The 15,103-nt window shown below is 47.7% G+C and overlaps 1 protein-coding gene across 8 annotated transcripts in view; it reads right to left on the reverse strand.

The window, feature by feature from the left end:
- The window catches only part of MORN3 (MORN repeat containing 3), a 13,524-nt gene extending 6,555 nt beyond the window's left edge, over window positions 1-6,969 (reverse strand). For 4 of the 8 annotated variants that reach the window (XM_057305996.1, XM_026514834.4, XM_057305990.1 and 1 more), the window contains exons 1-2: window positions 5,466-6,969; window positions 718-875 (exon numbers count right to left, since the gene is read on the reverse strand). In XM_057305996.1, coding sequence (XP_057161979.1) covers window positions 718-875; window positions 5,466-5,745 — 438 coding nt within the window. In that variant the 5' untranslated portion in view covers window positions 5,746-6,969. The remainder of the gene's footprint in view (window positions 1-717; window positions 876-5,465) is intronic. The other 4 variants (XM_057305994.1, XM_057305992.1, XM_057305993.1 and 1 more) reach the window with 2 other exon arrangements.
- Window positions 6,970-15,103: the final 8,134 nt, after the last annotated feature.

Genomic DNA, 15,103 nt, shown 5'->3' on the forward strand with positions numbered 1-15,103 from the left:
ATTTTGGGATCTCTCTCCCCACTGGCCAATAAACAATTTGAGCGAAGAGATCACGAAATCTTGAGCTCTACCACTTGCCAGCAGCGTGTGACCTCAAGCAAGGCACTTCACCCCTCGGGGATTTTTTCCTTATCAATAAAATGAGAATGATGATGACGATGACTTTGTGAGTTGGTTGAAGCCCCATATGCGACAATCTGGGATACAGGGAGGGTTCAGGCATTTCTGGGTTGAGGACATGCCTCTAGCTGGCTTCTACCTCCCAGGCCTTCCCCTCTTGTCCTGTGGCCAAGGGTGTGGCCTCTGCTATCTTGCTCCCACTTTTCCTATCTGCTTTGTGTGCTGGTCCAACAAAAGGGGGATTCTCAGAAAGGAATGCCCAGGGAAAAGAAAGCCAGGAAATGAGTGGGGCAGATGGGGGAGGAGACTTGGCCCCCACACAGCCTGGCTGGTTTCTTGTGCCACAGGGCTTCATGGGCTCCTCCCCAGGCCCTCTCCTCCTGCTTCCTGTTTCCTGGGTTTTGTTCTGAGAAGCCTAGATGATTTCCCACCCCTTCCTTCTCCCATGCACACAGTACTCTTGTCCTCCCTCCTCAACCCTCCTCCCTTTTCTCCCAGGCCTCTCTGACTGCTCCCCCATACACCCCCCCCCCACACACACACACAGAGCCTGCTTTCAGCCTGGCCCACACGCAGGACATGACTGGAACCACTTACCGATTTTTTATCGTCTTTCCACCAGCCAGAGTATACTTTCCTGTGCTTTCCCATCTCTTGGTCAGGAAAACTGAGGGTGCCATAGCCATCTCGCTTCCCAAACTTCCAGTCTCCCTCATAGATGGCTCCTTTCTTCTTCCAGATCTGTGTTCCTTTTCCTGATGACACACAGATGGGCCGACACTGCAGACATGGCAGCCATGGGGCTGCAGGGGCATCTGCCTTGGCCTCAGGGGCCCCTAGAAGACTTGATGAACTTCTCAAGGGCTGGGCCAGGGTCTGTGCCTCATCCCTAGACCCCCTGCACCAGTGAAATCCCCAAGAAAGTTCCATTTCTACAAAGAGCAGTTCTCCAGCCCTTTGCCCTGAAGCCATATTGACACAGCAACCCCCAAGCAGAAATCTGCCCCTTCTTCTTAATAGTAATGAGCTTCATCTCTTAATAATACTGAAAGGTTACACCAGATGGCCAGAATTTCTAGAAAATGTTCTGCATATTTCTTCAGTTCTCAGAAACACACATGGAGACCTATATCCTGCCACTCCAGCCTCACTGTGTCTTCCATTCCCAACTTCCAGACTGCCCTCCAACCTGTATGGCCTCCATGCTGTTCCTGGAACCTACCAGATATGCTTCTGCCTCAGGGCCTTTGTACCTGCTTGTCCTTCAGCCTGGAATGCTCTTTTCCAAATATTCAGTCACTCCCTACCTCCTGCAAGTCTCTGTTCAAATCTATTTTCTCAATGAGGCCTGCCCTGACCATCCCATATAAAATCACAAGCCTAGCCTACCCCCTTACCCTGTGCTGTTTCTTTCCATAACACTATCAACTCCTAACATATCAGACAATTCACTTATTTATCATTCATTGTCTATTGTCTAGCTCTCCATGAGAATGTTCACTCCATGAGGACACAAACTTGGTCTGTTTCGTTCACCGCTCTATTCCCAGCACCGAAGAACAGTGCCTGGCAAGCTGCAGGTAACCAATACATGCTGAACAAAGACGTTTGTTGAACAGAGGGATGAATAAAATATTTGTGGAGTACCTATACGGGCTAATTCATGTCTTGGTCCTTAATAGCTCAGGAACAAATCCAACGTTGTCCCTGTGAGCTTTTTAAATCTTGGGCAAGTAATTTAACTCCCTGGGCCTCGGGCTCCTCATCTGTAAAACGGGGATGAGACTAGCTCACGGTGTTGTTCTGATCACTAAATTCATTAATATCAGGAAAACACTTAGAACAGTGCCTGCCAATACGAAAGATGTTACCAACTATTTGTGCCATTGAGGGAGAGCCCTCGCCCAGTTTTTCTACCTGTTATTCTTTTAGTTTTATTTCTTTTGGGGAACCAGCCCCTCGTGAGCTCTCAATCCCTCAGGTTTGCACGGATCTGGCTCCTCCCTCTGGCTACTCTAGCGAACCAGCTCGGGCCACTGTGATTGGTTCAGTGAAGGGCACGTGATCCGAGTTGGTCCAATGAGACTGTTTGCCTCTGGGAAAAGGCAAATTTACCACCTCTTACAGAGCTCTGGATGGTCGGACCCCCTGGTGTGCCCGCTCTCTCCTCTCACTCTTTCTGCTCTGGGCACACTGGCTTCTAGTCTGTTCCTTGAGCAAGACTTAATACCGTCCCCCCAACCCTTCCATTCTGATGCCCTTCTGCGGGGCTAATCCTTATCCTTGTGCTCTCAGCTCAAACATCACCTCTCTCTGTTCTCATGGCCACTTTCATGTCTCCTCTCTGATCCCCTTCATATCCTGATGCCACCACTTTTATTTTTATTTTTTTTTGAAGTAAAATAGCCTTGTTTTATTATGTGGAGACTATATATAAACAAACCACCCACTCTGAAAACAGCAGGTTATGGCTTTTCCCAGGGCCCTCAGAAACCTCTGGGAGACAGTTCCTTCCCCAGAGTGTGTGTGTGTGTGTGTGGTGTGTGTGTGTGTGTGTGTGTGTGTGTGTGTGTGTGTGTGTGTGGTGTGTGTGTGTGTGTGGTGTGTGCGTGTGGTGTGTGTGTGTGTTTGTGTGTGTGTGTTTCATCTAGCCACATGCTCCTCCTTGCCTAAAACCTTAAACCCTGTCTCCAGCTTCTCTGGTCCAGGAGGAGGCATAAGCCAGTCACTCAATCTCCGTCTTATTCCTCTGCAAGGAATCAAGGAAGGCTTGCCACTCTGCTGGGTAAAAACACTTATAGACGTTGGTCTTATTCCGAGTCGGTTTCAGGATATCTTGACCGTAATTCTCCTCATCCCTGGCCATAGCTTTATAGTCCTCCCCCTGGTTCTCCATCACGTAGTGTATATAGGCAGTGAGGTCTCGAGACAGCATGTTTGCTTTGTTTTCTGGGAGGCTGGCTTCTGCCTCTGGGTCATTTAGGATGTATAGACTGATGCCATCACTTTCAGCCATGTGACCCTCAGTAAGTCATTTCCTCTCTCTGAGCCCCAGTTTTCTCATCTGTAAAATGGGATATTACTTATTGTGCAGGTTCTCTGCGAGACTGGAGCTCCCTGAGGGTTGGCATCATGCCAGATGCCCAGTACAGGGCCTGGCATAGACTAGGAGTGCCATAGGGGTTAGCAGTCCAGGGAACCACTGACCACCTGAAGCTTGCCCTCCGTGACGATGACTCTTTTGAACGCTTCCAGTCTGCTTATACCACAGCAACTCTCGTCAGCTTGTTCAAAGGCATGTCTTGAAGAGAGGGGAGTCTGGGACTGGATTCTCCCACAGCTCTATTTTCTATAGCCTCACCCCCAATCAGCTCTGTGCCTCCAGGGTCCTAGGGGAGGCAGTACTCACACCGAAGGAGGGCTCAGAGAGCCATGTCAACCCACAAGTTCATATCACAGGTGGGGCAGCTGAGATCCAGAGAATGGGAGATGGCTTACCCAAAGTCACACACTAGGAGGGGCCAGCTTTGGAGTGCTTCTAGACGAGGATAGTTCTGAGTAGTGGTGATCCCCGCAATGCCCAGGCCTCAAAGAACACTCACAGACCCTTCTGCACACACCCTGCACTACGCACTTGTAGATGTCATCTCTTATCTTTACCAATAGGCATTTTCCCATTTTACAGAATGGGACACTGAGGCTCAGAGTGTGGTAATTAGTCATTCAAGGTCATAGTTGGTGAAGCTGAGATTCTGACCCAGGTTTCTGGACTCCAAAGTACTTAACTCAGGAAGGCAGGAAAGAAAAGTGGTTAATAGCATAGAGTCTGCATTGCAAGACAGGAATAAGAGGTCATGCCATCTTTTTTTAATAAAAACTTGTTTTTCTCGGGGCACTTGGCTGGCTCATTCAGAAGAGCACGTGACTCTTGATCCCAGGGTCATGAGTTCAAACTCCATGTTGGGTGTAGAAATTACTTAAATAAATAAAACTTTTTTTTAAGATTTTATTTTTAAGGGGCGCCTGGATGGCAGAGTTGGTTAAGCGTCCAACTCTTGATTTTGGCTCAGGTCATGATCTCAGGGCCGTGAGCCCCAGCCCCACATCAGCCTCCATGCTCAGCACGGAGTCCACTTGAGATTCTCTCTCCCTCTCCTTCTGCCCCTCTCACTCATGCTCTCTCTCTCTGAAATAAATCTTTAAAAAAAAAGATTTTTATTTTTAAATAATCTCTATACCCAATATGGGGCTCAAACTTACAACCCCGAGATCAAGAGTCATATGCTCTACTGACTGAGCCTGCCAGGAGCCCCTAAATAAATACAACTAAAAAAAACCAACAACACTTGTTTTTCTTCAGCGTTTAGTTTGTGTCACAAGGAACCCTGTGCCACTTGCCGGTTAAAGTTGCAGTTAAAGTGGGGTGCCTGGGGGGCTCAGTCGGTTGAGCGTCTGCCTTCGGCTCAGGTCATGATCCTGGAGTCCCAGGATCAAGCCCCACTTCGGGCTTCCTGCTCAGTGGGGAGTCTGCTTCTCCCTCTCCCTCTGCCCCTCATCCTGCTCGTGCGCTCTCTCTTGCTCTCTCTCAGATAAATAAATAAAATCTTAAAAAAGAAGTTGCAGTTAGGGGCACCTGGGTGGCACAGCGGTTAAGCGTCTGCCTTCGGCTCAGGGCGTGATCCCGGTGTTATGGGATCAAGCCCCACATCAGGCTCCTCCGCTGGGAGCCTGCTTCTTCCTCTCCCACTCCCCCTGCTTGTGTTCCCTCTCTCGCTGGCTGTCTCTATCTCTGTCGAATAAATAAAAAAAATAAAAATAAAAAAAATCTTAAAAAAAAAAAAAAAGAAGTTAAAGTTAAAGCCCCAGCTAGTCCTGTGTGTGTGTGTGTGTGTGTGTGTGTGTGTGTCCCTAACCCCCTGCTGGTCAGACCCCCACATCAGAGCTGTTTGAATCCCCACTGTGAGCTGGTTTGGGGGGGCACCTTTTCCTCCTGCTAGCCAGCCCCATGTTTAGCCCAGGTGTCAGAGGGTAGGGACTGGCCTGGAGTCCCTAGAACCCTGGCCGTGGTTATGTTTGGTATTTAAAGACCACTTTGACCCCTGCTGGTCCCTGAGGTCTTTGCTCATCTGAAGTCAGGGCTGAGTTTAGCTCCAGAGCCCCAGCGTGTGGAGACCCCTGGCTGGCCCAGGTCAATGGCATTCACCCTTTGAGGGAGCGTGGGGGAACATCTTATGTCCCCAGTGAGCTCTGCCAGTGACTTCCTTGGCCCCAGTCAGGTCCTAGTCACCCACCATGGCCCAGTCTCCACACTAGTCCCCCTGGGCCCCTGAAAGTCTCCCACTCACCATGCTTCATGTTGTCCTTCCACTCGCCCACGTAGCAATCACCATTGACAGCGTACACCTGATGCCTCAGTCCGTTCTTTTGGGCCTTCCGGTCCCACCCCTTCCACAGGGGCTCCGACTTTTGCAAGCACTTGGAGATAGGCATGTTGGCTGCTCCTGTAGGGCCAGGGGGTGCTGGCAAAGGGTTAGGGATATCAGGGGCTCGGTGTGCCCCTAGTAGTGCCAGGATCCTGGGGCTTCCTGGGGAGGTGCTTGTCTGAGCCCAAATGACATGAGTCATGTGTTTCTGAGTCCCCAGGCAGATGAGCAAGCAGTCCCTTAGGGGTGACCCTTCCGTGCTGGACTGACCCTTGTCTGTCACCTCCTTTGCATCTCTAGGGCCCCGCTGAGTTGGGTCTGATGACACAATTGCTTGGGAACCCAGGGAAACCAGTAGGGGAGGGGGGTTTGTGATGGCATCAGGAAGAAGCTGCCCCCCCAAGTGGTTGACAGTCACATATTTAATAACCAGTATGACCAATCAGAGTGGGTGCTGGTCCTAAGGCTAGAGCTTGGCCTGGAGGCCCCAGTGCTGAGCACTGTTCCACTGCAGGAGCGGTGCAGGCTGACCAACCACACTGGCTGCCACCTATTTTGACAATCACGCCCAGGAACAGGGTAAGGCACTCCTGGCAAAGAAAAGAGCAGGGGCAAAAGCTGGGAGGAAGGAAACAGTTTCAGGTCCTAAATTAACGTTTTTCTTTTTTCTCCCATTTCCTAGTACCACCTATACAATGATGACTCTTTATACGTAAATTAATTCACTTAAAAAAAATCAATATATTTATCCAAGAAAGAGACTACATATCATTACTATAAATGGAAAACCAGTATCAGATACCCTAAGGGGAAGGCACTGTAAAAATAAAAATACTATAAAGAAATCACCTTAAGTCTTAGCTAGATATCGTGGCTTACAGTTGAGATTGGCAAATGTTCAGAAGGGTGTTAATGCCCCAAACTGACACTTTCTCCTTGGTTTATTCAGAAGTGTAAGAGAACCTAGAACCTAATAACTTTTTTATGATGTCACTGGGTGTTACTTAATGCCTCATCGGTGTAATTTAAAATCAACCTCTGTCCCACTCTTTCTTGGGAGCAAGGGTTCTGCTCTAGAGGAGGCTGCGGTCTTAACACGCGAGCTACAGACAGGAAGAGAAAGCCTTGTGAGGCTGGGAGGCCGGGGGTGGCGGGGAGTCGGGGCGGACTCTGCCCGGTTGTTTTGATTCTAAATAACAATAAATTAACCACAATGGAAGGTGGAGAGGCGGAGCCCAGACGGCTGGGGGGCCATCCCGAGCCCCCACCCCACGCGCCTGCGCCAGCTCACCTGCGCCCGCTCACCTGCGGGGCGGCACCTGGATCCGCAGCCCCGTGGACCCGAGCGATGGGGTCGCAACCTCCTGCCTGAATAACGGAGCGCAGCGCCTGCTCCTGCGTCCCCCGCCCGGCTGGGGTCACTATGGCAACGAGGGGCCCCAGCAAAGCCAGCGGCAGAGCCCGCCCCTTCCTGCGGAGACCGTCTGTTTGCTGCGCTGCGGGAAGGGTGCAGCATCGCTAGCGTGGGGAAGGACGTCTTCGGGCCTGTGGAGGTCGAGTGCCGCCTGGTACATCGGCCTGGTGACCAAAAGGCTTGTAGGCGAGCCCGAAGAGCCGATATCCGCGGAGGGGGGCCCCGGTGTGCCCGGGGGGGGGGGGGCTACTGCCCTCCCCATCTGTGGGTCCCCAGGGCAAATACAGCATCTCAAGCAGACAGGGAGGGGTTAAAGGCTTCTCTGCCGTGTTTCGAAGACAAAGCAAGATTTGAAGGGAAAACCAACATCACTCTGGTTCTTAGTCTTGTGTGGGGTCTACTAGACAACTTTAAGAACCTGAGAGAAGCTCTACAAACCCTCCACCCCTTGAAGATGCTTGCATTTTACAGACGCACAAGTCAGCCCACGTCACTCCTCACTCCTCGGTTCACATCCTTACAGTGGCTCCCCTGTCACTCAGAGTAAAAGCTACAGCCCCCACAGTGGCCCTCAAAGTTACCGTCACCTGCCCCCTCCCTTCCCTTTCCTCTATGACCTTGTCGCCTACTTCTGGCACCCAGTCTCACTCTACTCCAACCACACACTGGCTTCCTTATTGTTCCTGGAAAATGCTGGGCACGTTCCTGCCTCAGGGCCTTTGTATCTTCTGTGCCTCCTGCCAGGACGTCTCTTCCTACAGACAGCAGTCTAGATCATTCCTTCCTCTTCTTCAAGGTTTTATTCAAACATCATCATCTCAGTAAGGAGTTTCTGGACCACTTTTTTTTTTTTTTTTTTTAAGTAATCTCTACGCCCAATTTGGGGCCTGAACTTGACTGGGATATCAAGAGGCACATGCTCTACCAACTGAGCCATCAGGTGACCCGAACCACCCTATTTAAAACTGAAATCTCCATATATACTTCACAACCCATTTTCCTGTTTCCTGTTTTCTCAGCCTCATTCCTGTGTCATGGGGTGTAACACTGTCGTCTATGTGTGTGTGTACATACACATTTATTGTCTGTCTTTTTGAAGGCAAAGATTTTTCTTCTTCCAACTTTTAAGTGAAAAATTTCAAACACCCAGAAAAGCATAATAATAGTACAATGAACACCTGTTACAACCGCTATAGTTGACACTTATTGATATGTTGCCGTATTTGAAGTCAGACAAGTTTTTGTGTTTTTTCACTGCCGTCTCCCTAGGACGGAGGTGAAATGCCCAGCACCTAGTAGTTGCTCAACAAGTATTTGTCAAATGAATGATTGGATGACGTGCTCTCAGAGACTCTTGCTCCAGGAGGCTTCAGGTTAAGGATTCCCACTAGAGACAAAGCAGAATCTCTAGGGCTATTTGTGGAAATAGTATCCTGCCCAGGATTACGAAGCTTGCCCCGGCTGCTAGCCAGGCTGTGTGCCCAAGGGGCTGGGTATTACCCCCAATACCTAGTACAGTCCTGGCACATAGCGTGCACTTAGGATGTATTTACTGAATAGAAATGTACTGAATGGTACATGTGCTAGTCATTGGCTGCTTTGTCCTCGGCTCCATTCTTCCCTTCTCCCCTGCTCTGCTCTGTTTAGCAGAGGGCTGCATCCTGCCAGCTTCGTGTCTCATAGGTCTCTGGTCAGTTCACTTCTGGCTGCCTTCAGCCAGCAGGAGACACGTGCGGGAGACTGAGAGGTGGACAGGAGGGAGGGAGAAGTTGGAGTATTACTTCCTATTTCTCTCTGCCTCAGATGGTGTCTCTGTGGCAGAGCGTGCATCTGGCTGTATCTCCTGCCACACAGGGCCGGCCCCTGGGCTCTGTCACCACCTCCTCCCTTTGTCCCTTCAGTCCTACGTACAGTAGTGGCTTTCCTCCACTGCTCATATTGGGACTGTCTTCTTTTCCTCTAGTGCCCTTTCAGTGCATTCCACAACTTTGTAACAACTTCCCTCCCATTAAATTCCCTTTGTCGAACTACCTGGCATGGAGTTTGGTTTTCTACCTGGACTCCGACGGATTGATAGAGTAGTGTGGTCAGGTGACCGATAATACTGAAAATATGTAACTTGCTCACCAGCAGGTGCAGGTGACCGAGACTGGGTATAGCAGACCCTGTGGGGGCCAGCCCGAGCCTTTCAGAGCTCTCTTACTGGGTGTGTGTGCGCATGCCCTAGGTTCTATGCGCTCGGCTTCCTCCGGCTCAGGCTCTTCTGAGGACTGTCCTTGAGCTACTGGGGCCACTTCACTGGGCAGAGAACTGGAAAAGCCTGGGTACTGATGCCCCCTCCAGGGTGGCCTGTAGATAATGATGGATACTGGAGCGTGAAGACCCCGGCCTTCAAGACTGAACCAAAGCAGGTGTAATTTTTTTCTTTTTTGTGTGTGTATGATTTTTTGTTTATTGTGGTAACACAAATGTAACATAAAAGTTGTCATTGAACCATTTCTGAGTGTACAGTTCAGTGGCATTAGGACATTCACAGTATTGCCCAACCACCACCTATCCACCAACCATCTATCCATTTCTAGAACTTTTTCATCATCCCAAACTAAAATTCTATACCCATTGCATAATAACTCCCCATTCCCTCTTCTCCAGCCCCTCGTAACCTCTATTCTACTCTCTGTCTCTATGAATTTGCCTATTCTGGGTACCCCATGCAAGTGGACTCATAAAATATTTGTTGAAGTGATTTCTGTGCTAGACGTCCCCATGGGATCGGCCTGCACTCACTTGGCTTCTTTTTTACCCTCCTTCCCCCATCTATTTTTTTTTTTTAAGATTTTATTTATTTATTTGACAGAGAGAGACAGCCAGCGAGAGAGGGAACACAAGTAGGGGGAGTGGGAGAGGAAGAAGCAGGCTCTCAGTGGAGGAGCCTGATGTGGGACTCGATCCCAGAACGCCGGGATCACGCCCTGAGCTGAAGGCAGATGCTTAACCGCTGCGCCACCCGGGCCCCCCCCCCCCATCTATTAACCAGTTTCTCTGCAGAGCACTTCCTTAACAAATCATATAAATATTATTATATCTGGTTTTTTTTCTTTTTTACAAAACCGGGGTCAACTTGTGACCATAGAAAAAACACCACTAACCCAAAGAATGGCAGAATTTTTTCCATGTTGAAACACATTTGAGAACACCATTTTAACATCTGAGTAGTATTTCGTTCACCAACCTCTTGTTGATGGGCATTAAATATATTGCCAATTTTCTCCATTATAAAAAATGATCTGATTAATGTTCTCCCACATAAATGTGAGTGCACGTTGCTGCTTGTTTCCTTAGGACAGATTTCTAGAGGCAGAATTATGGGTCAAAATACATGAGCACTTTGAGTTTGTTTTTTTAAGATTTTATTTCTTTAGTTGACAGAGAGAAAGAAATAGAGAGCACACAAGCAGGGGCAGAGGGAATGGGAGAGCAGGATCCCCACTGAGCAGGGAGCCTGATGTGGGACTCCATCCCAGGACCCCAGGATCATGACCTGAACTGAAGGCAGACGGCTAACCAACTGAGCCACCCAGGTGCCCAGCACTTTTAAGTTCTTAATATATAACACCAAATTCCCCTCCAAAATGATTGTATTAATTCCATCCACAGAATAGGAGCGTCTGTTTTTTCTCCCACTTCGGCTTTTGCTCACATTGAGTATTACTGTTTTTGTTTTTTTTAAATATTTATTTATTTAAGAAAGAGAGAGAGAGAGAGAGAGAGAGTGCATCAGCGGGAGGGGCAGAGGGAGAGGGAGAGAGAATCCCAAGCAGACTTCAACTGAGTGCGGAGCCTGATGCGGGGCTCGATCTCGCGACTCTGAGATCACAACCTGAGCCAAAACCAAGAGTCAGACGCCTAACTGACTTTGCCACTCAGGTGCTCCAAATATTACTGTTTTTAAATCTCTTTAGCAATCTCAGAAGAAACTTGTTTTGATGGGCTTTTCTTTGATTACCAGTGGTCCCTTCTTCATTGCTTTGTTCTCCATTTCCATTGGAATGGGACTTTTGTTTTTTGTTTTTTTGTTTTTGGAATGGGACTTTGCTCTGATTTCCACATTCATTGCATCATTTATAGTTAATTTGTTGGGTATGTCTCTCCCTCAGCAGAGGGTAATTGATGGACACAGAACGTGCCTTATGTAAATTCTTTCTCACCCAAATTTCTTTTGGTTGCAACCAGAGACACCATCTTGTACTACCTAGTAAAGGAAATGTCTTAAGGATACAAAAGTGTTGGAAAGCTGCCAACAGCAAAGCCATTCTCTTTCTCTCTCTTGATCTCTCCCTCTCTCAGTGTCTCTCCTTCATTCAGCTTTCTCCTGCTCGCGGTGGAAAATGGCTGCCCCTTATATCACCTCAGTTATATAACCACTCACAGAAATTAATTAGCTCTTTCTGAATTCCAATCCCAAATTCATGAGTGGCCCAGCTAGTGTCTGGAGTCCCTCTGTGGCCAGTCATGCTACTAATGGCTGTGGTTCTCCCACAATATTCTCCTCTCCTTCTCAGATGCCTGGCCAGCAGTCCCAGCAGGCTGTATCCTAGGACATACTGTCCCTTGGCTTGTGGCTTTACCCAGAACCACCCTGCCACCTGCTGAGAGGTGCCTCATGGTCTAGAATTTCCTCTCTCCCTAGGTCAGGCTAAGACACAGTCTGAGCCCCAGTCCCACCAATTCAAGGAGCCCTTTCACAGTTCCTAATCAGATCCTGGCTCAGGGAAGTTAGAATTGTCCCCTGGAGAAGAATGTGGAGCAGGTTAAGGTTTACCTGCATCTGCAGGCCAGCTGGATGGGCAGGTTACAAATCTATGAGATTATTCTCCCTATGGGGCCAGGATCTGGTAGCATTATTCTCAAACTTCTGAGTAGGAGCTATGGACTGGCCACTCCCCAACACTGAGGCACCAAGAGCATCAAGCTTGAGTGCTCCTGTTCCAAATACCCTTCTGATAATTACTTGCCAGACTCGAACGGCTAGAATTTAGCTGGGCTCCTCTCAAGGATTTTTTGTAAAGCATGGGGTGAAGAGAGCTCTCCTGCGTGGTCTGAGGTCTCCAGACCACGTATGTATGGTCTCCTCCATACACCCTCAGATAAACATCCCCTTGGGGAGGCGTGGTCCTATGTACACGTTCCTGGGCACAAAGCTTTGGCTGAAAGCCTGGAGGCTCTGCCCTCTCAAGAAATCCTTGCAGATTTCATCCAACAGTTGCTGAGTTGTCAACTCTGGGGGGGGCCATTCACTCTGCAGTCCACTCCTGAGAGCACCATCTAAATAAAATGAGAGTGGGGTCTTCTGGAGTTGAGTAACCTGGGTCTCTGTCTTCCTAGAAGTGGCAGGAAGGACCCACCTGCCAGTTCCGGCAAAATTCTCCAGAACACATAACAGACAAAAGTTTGAGACAACTGAAATGTCCATCAAAAGATGAATGGATAAGCAAAATGTCATCTATCCATATAATGGAGTATTATTCAGCCATAAAAAGGAAAGAAACACTGAGACACGCTGCAGCCTGGGTGAACCTTGAAAACATTGTGCTAAGTGGAAGAAGTCAGACACAAAAGGTCGTATGAACAGAAATATCCAGAATAAGCAAATCTACAGAGACAGAAAGTAGATTAGTGGTTACTTGGGAGGGAAGACGAGGAGTTAGGAGGTGATAGTTAAGGGCAGGGGCTTTCTTTCAGGGGTGATGAAAATATTCTAAAACTGTGATGATGGCTGCACAACCCTGTGAACATACTAAAAACCACAGAATCGTACGCTTTAAATGGGTGAATTGTATGATTCCTGAGTTCTCTCAGTGAAGTGTTTTTTAAAATGTCTCCGGTGCAGGATGAGCGCCCTCTAGGGGCTCTCACATGTCCACAGTGAGTCACAGGCCACCTTCCGATGCTTTTCATTTTTCATTTTGCCAAATTAAAAATCAGAGGGAGAAACGCCCAAAGAGGGCAGCACAAAGTGCAGCAAATGTTGTTTAACTTTTTATTGAAGTGTAAAATACATATAGAAAACATGGATAGATTTTTGCTTGATAGATTTTTGCAAACCGAACACACCCTTCTTGTCAAGACTGGTAGTCTCTGGGACTGTCTCTCTCAGGAACAATGCCAGAAGTCCAATTTGAGTCCCTTCATATTTAAAAAAATTTTTTTTAAATTTTTAAAATATTTTTATTTATTTATTTTGACAGAAAGAGAGAGAGAGCGAGCGAGCCCGCTCACGAACAGGGGGAGGGGCAAAGAGAGAGGGAGAAGCAGGCTCCCCGCTGAGCAAGGAGCTGGATACAAGACTTGATCCCAGGACCCCAGGATCATGACCTGAGCTAAAGGCAGACGCTCAACCAACTGAGCCACCCAGGCGTCCCCCCTTCATATTTTTTAAGAAAGAGATTTATTTAGGGGCGCCCATATTGGGCTCCCTGCTCAGCGGGGAGCCTGCTTCTCCCTCTTCCTCTGATCCTCCACCACGCTTGTGCTATCTCAAATAAATAAATACATAAATAAAATCTTAAAAAAGAGTTATGTATGTATGTATGTATTTATTATTATTATTTTTTAAAGATTTATTTATTTATTTGACAGAGATAGAGACAGCCAGCGAGAGAGGGAACACAAGCAGGGGGAGTGGGAGAGGAAGAAGCAGGCTCCCAGCGGAGGAGCCTGATGTGGGGCTCGATCCCATAACGCCGGGATCACGCCCTGAGCCGAAGGCAGACGCTTAACCGCTGTGCCACCCAGGCGCCCCATATTTTTAAGTAATCTCTACACCCAACTTGGGGCTCCAACTTTACCAGCTGGGCCAGCCAGGCACCCTGAGTCCCTTCACGTAAATGAGACCACTTCTGAGAGACTCTGTAGGGCTCCCCTTTTCCCTTTCTTTCTCTCCTTCTTTCCTAGTCTCTAGGGTTACTCTATCAAGGAGGTGGCTATTTATATGGAAATTTAAGTTTAATAAAAATAAAAATTCCTCAGTCACACTAGTCGTATTCCAAGTATTTAGTAGGCACATGTGGCAACTGGCTACCACATGGGACGTTGCAGATACAGAACATTTCCTTTATCATAGAAAGTTCTGCAGGACAATGCTGCCTTGGAAATGAGCTCTCGTCTCTTGTCACTGTCCCTTCCTTGGAAAGTTTTATTTCTCTCTGTCAAATCCTTTTTTTCTTCCTTTTTTTTTTTTAATTGATCAGCAAAATTCTCTGTCAGAACCTAACAAAATGTCTTCAGGGTTAAGCCGGTGGAAATTACAGGGTTTGAAAATACTTGTTTGGCAAACAAACACAGCTAATAAATCATCCCAAAGAAAAATGCACTGCCTCACTAGCAATTAAAGAAATGAAAGTTAAAATAACCCTGCCATACCATTACATACTGTCTAGACTAGGAAAAATGTGTAAAAATGATGGTCTGTGATATTGGCAGCACTGTGGGGAAAGCCGCACCATTACACACTGCTAGCCATCCAGGCAATTAGGTAAATCCTCTTGAAAAACCGTCTGGAACTATGTTATGGAAACTATAAAACTATTTTCTAACTGAATTAATTCCACTTAATGCCTACTATTTATTTATTTAACATATAGCTGGTGTGAGGCATAGTACTTGGTACTTTACAGTCTTTATTTTAAAATTTTTATTATTTTTAAAAATTTTATATATTTGACAGAGAGAACACAAGCAGGGGGGTGGCAGCGGGAGAGAGAGAAGCAGGCTCCCCGCTGAACAAGGACCCTGAGATCATGACCTGAGGCATAGGCAGAGGCTTAACCCACTGAGCCACCCAGGCGTCCCCATTCTTCTTCTTTTTTAAAGTACTTTTCACAACAATCCTATGAGATAGGAATCCTTACCCTCATTTAAAAAAGTCAGCAACCTCAGGTTCACAGAAATTAGATAACCTATCCAGAGTAAAAGACCAAGGAAGTGGCCGAGCCAGGATTCAATCTCAGACCCCTTAACCTGCCCAGAACGTCACATTGACTCTCATTTCAGAGAATTGCCTCCAAAGTAATTGTACACTTGGGGCAAGGGAAGAAATTTATGAAAAATATAAATACTAACGTAACTTCTACAAAAGGAAAAACTG

Source organism: Ursus arctos, unplaced genomic scaffold (genome assembly GCF_023065955.2).
Source record: "Ursus arctos isolate Adak ecotype North America unplaced genomic scaffold, UrsArc2.0 scaffold_34, whole genome shotgun sequence".
Taxonomy (NCBI): Eukaryota; Metazoa; Chordata; class Mammalia; order Carnivora; family Ursidae; genus Ursus; species Ursus arctos.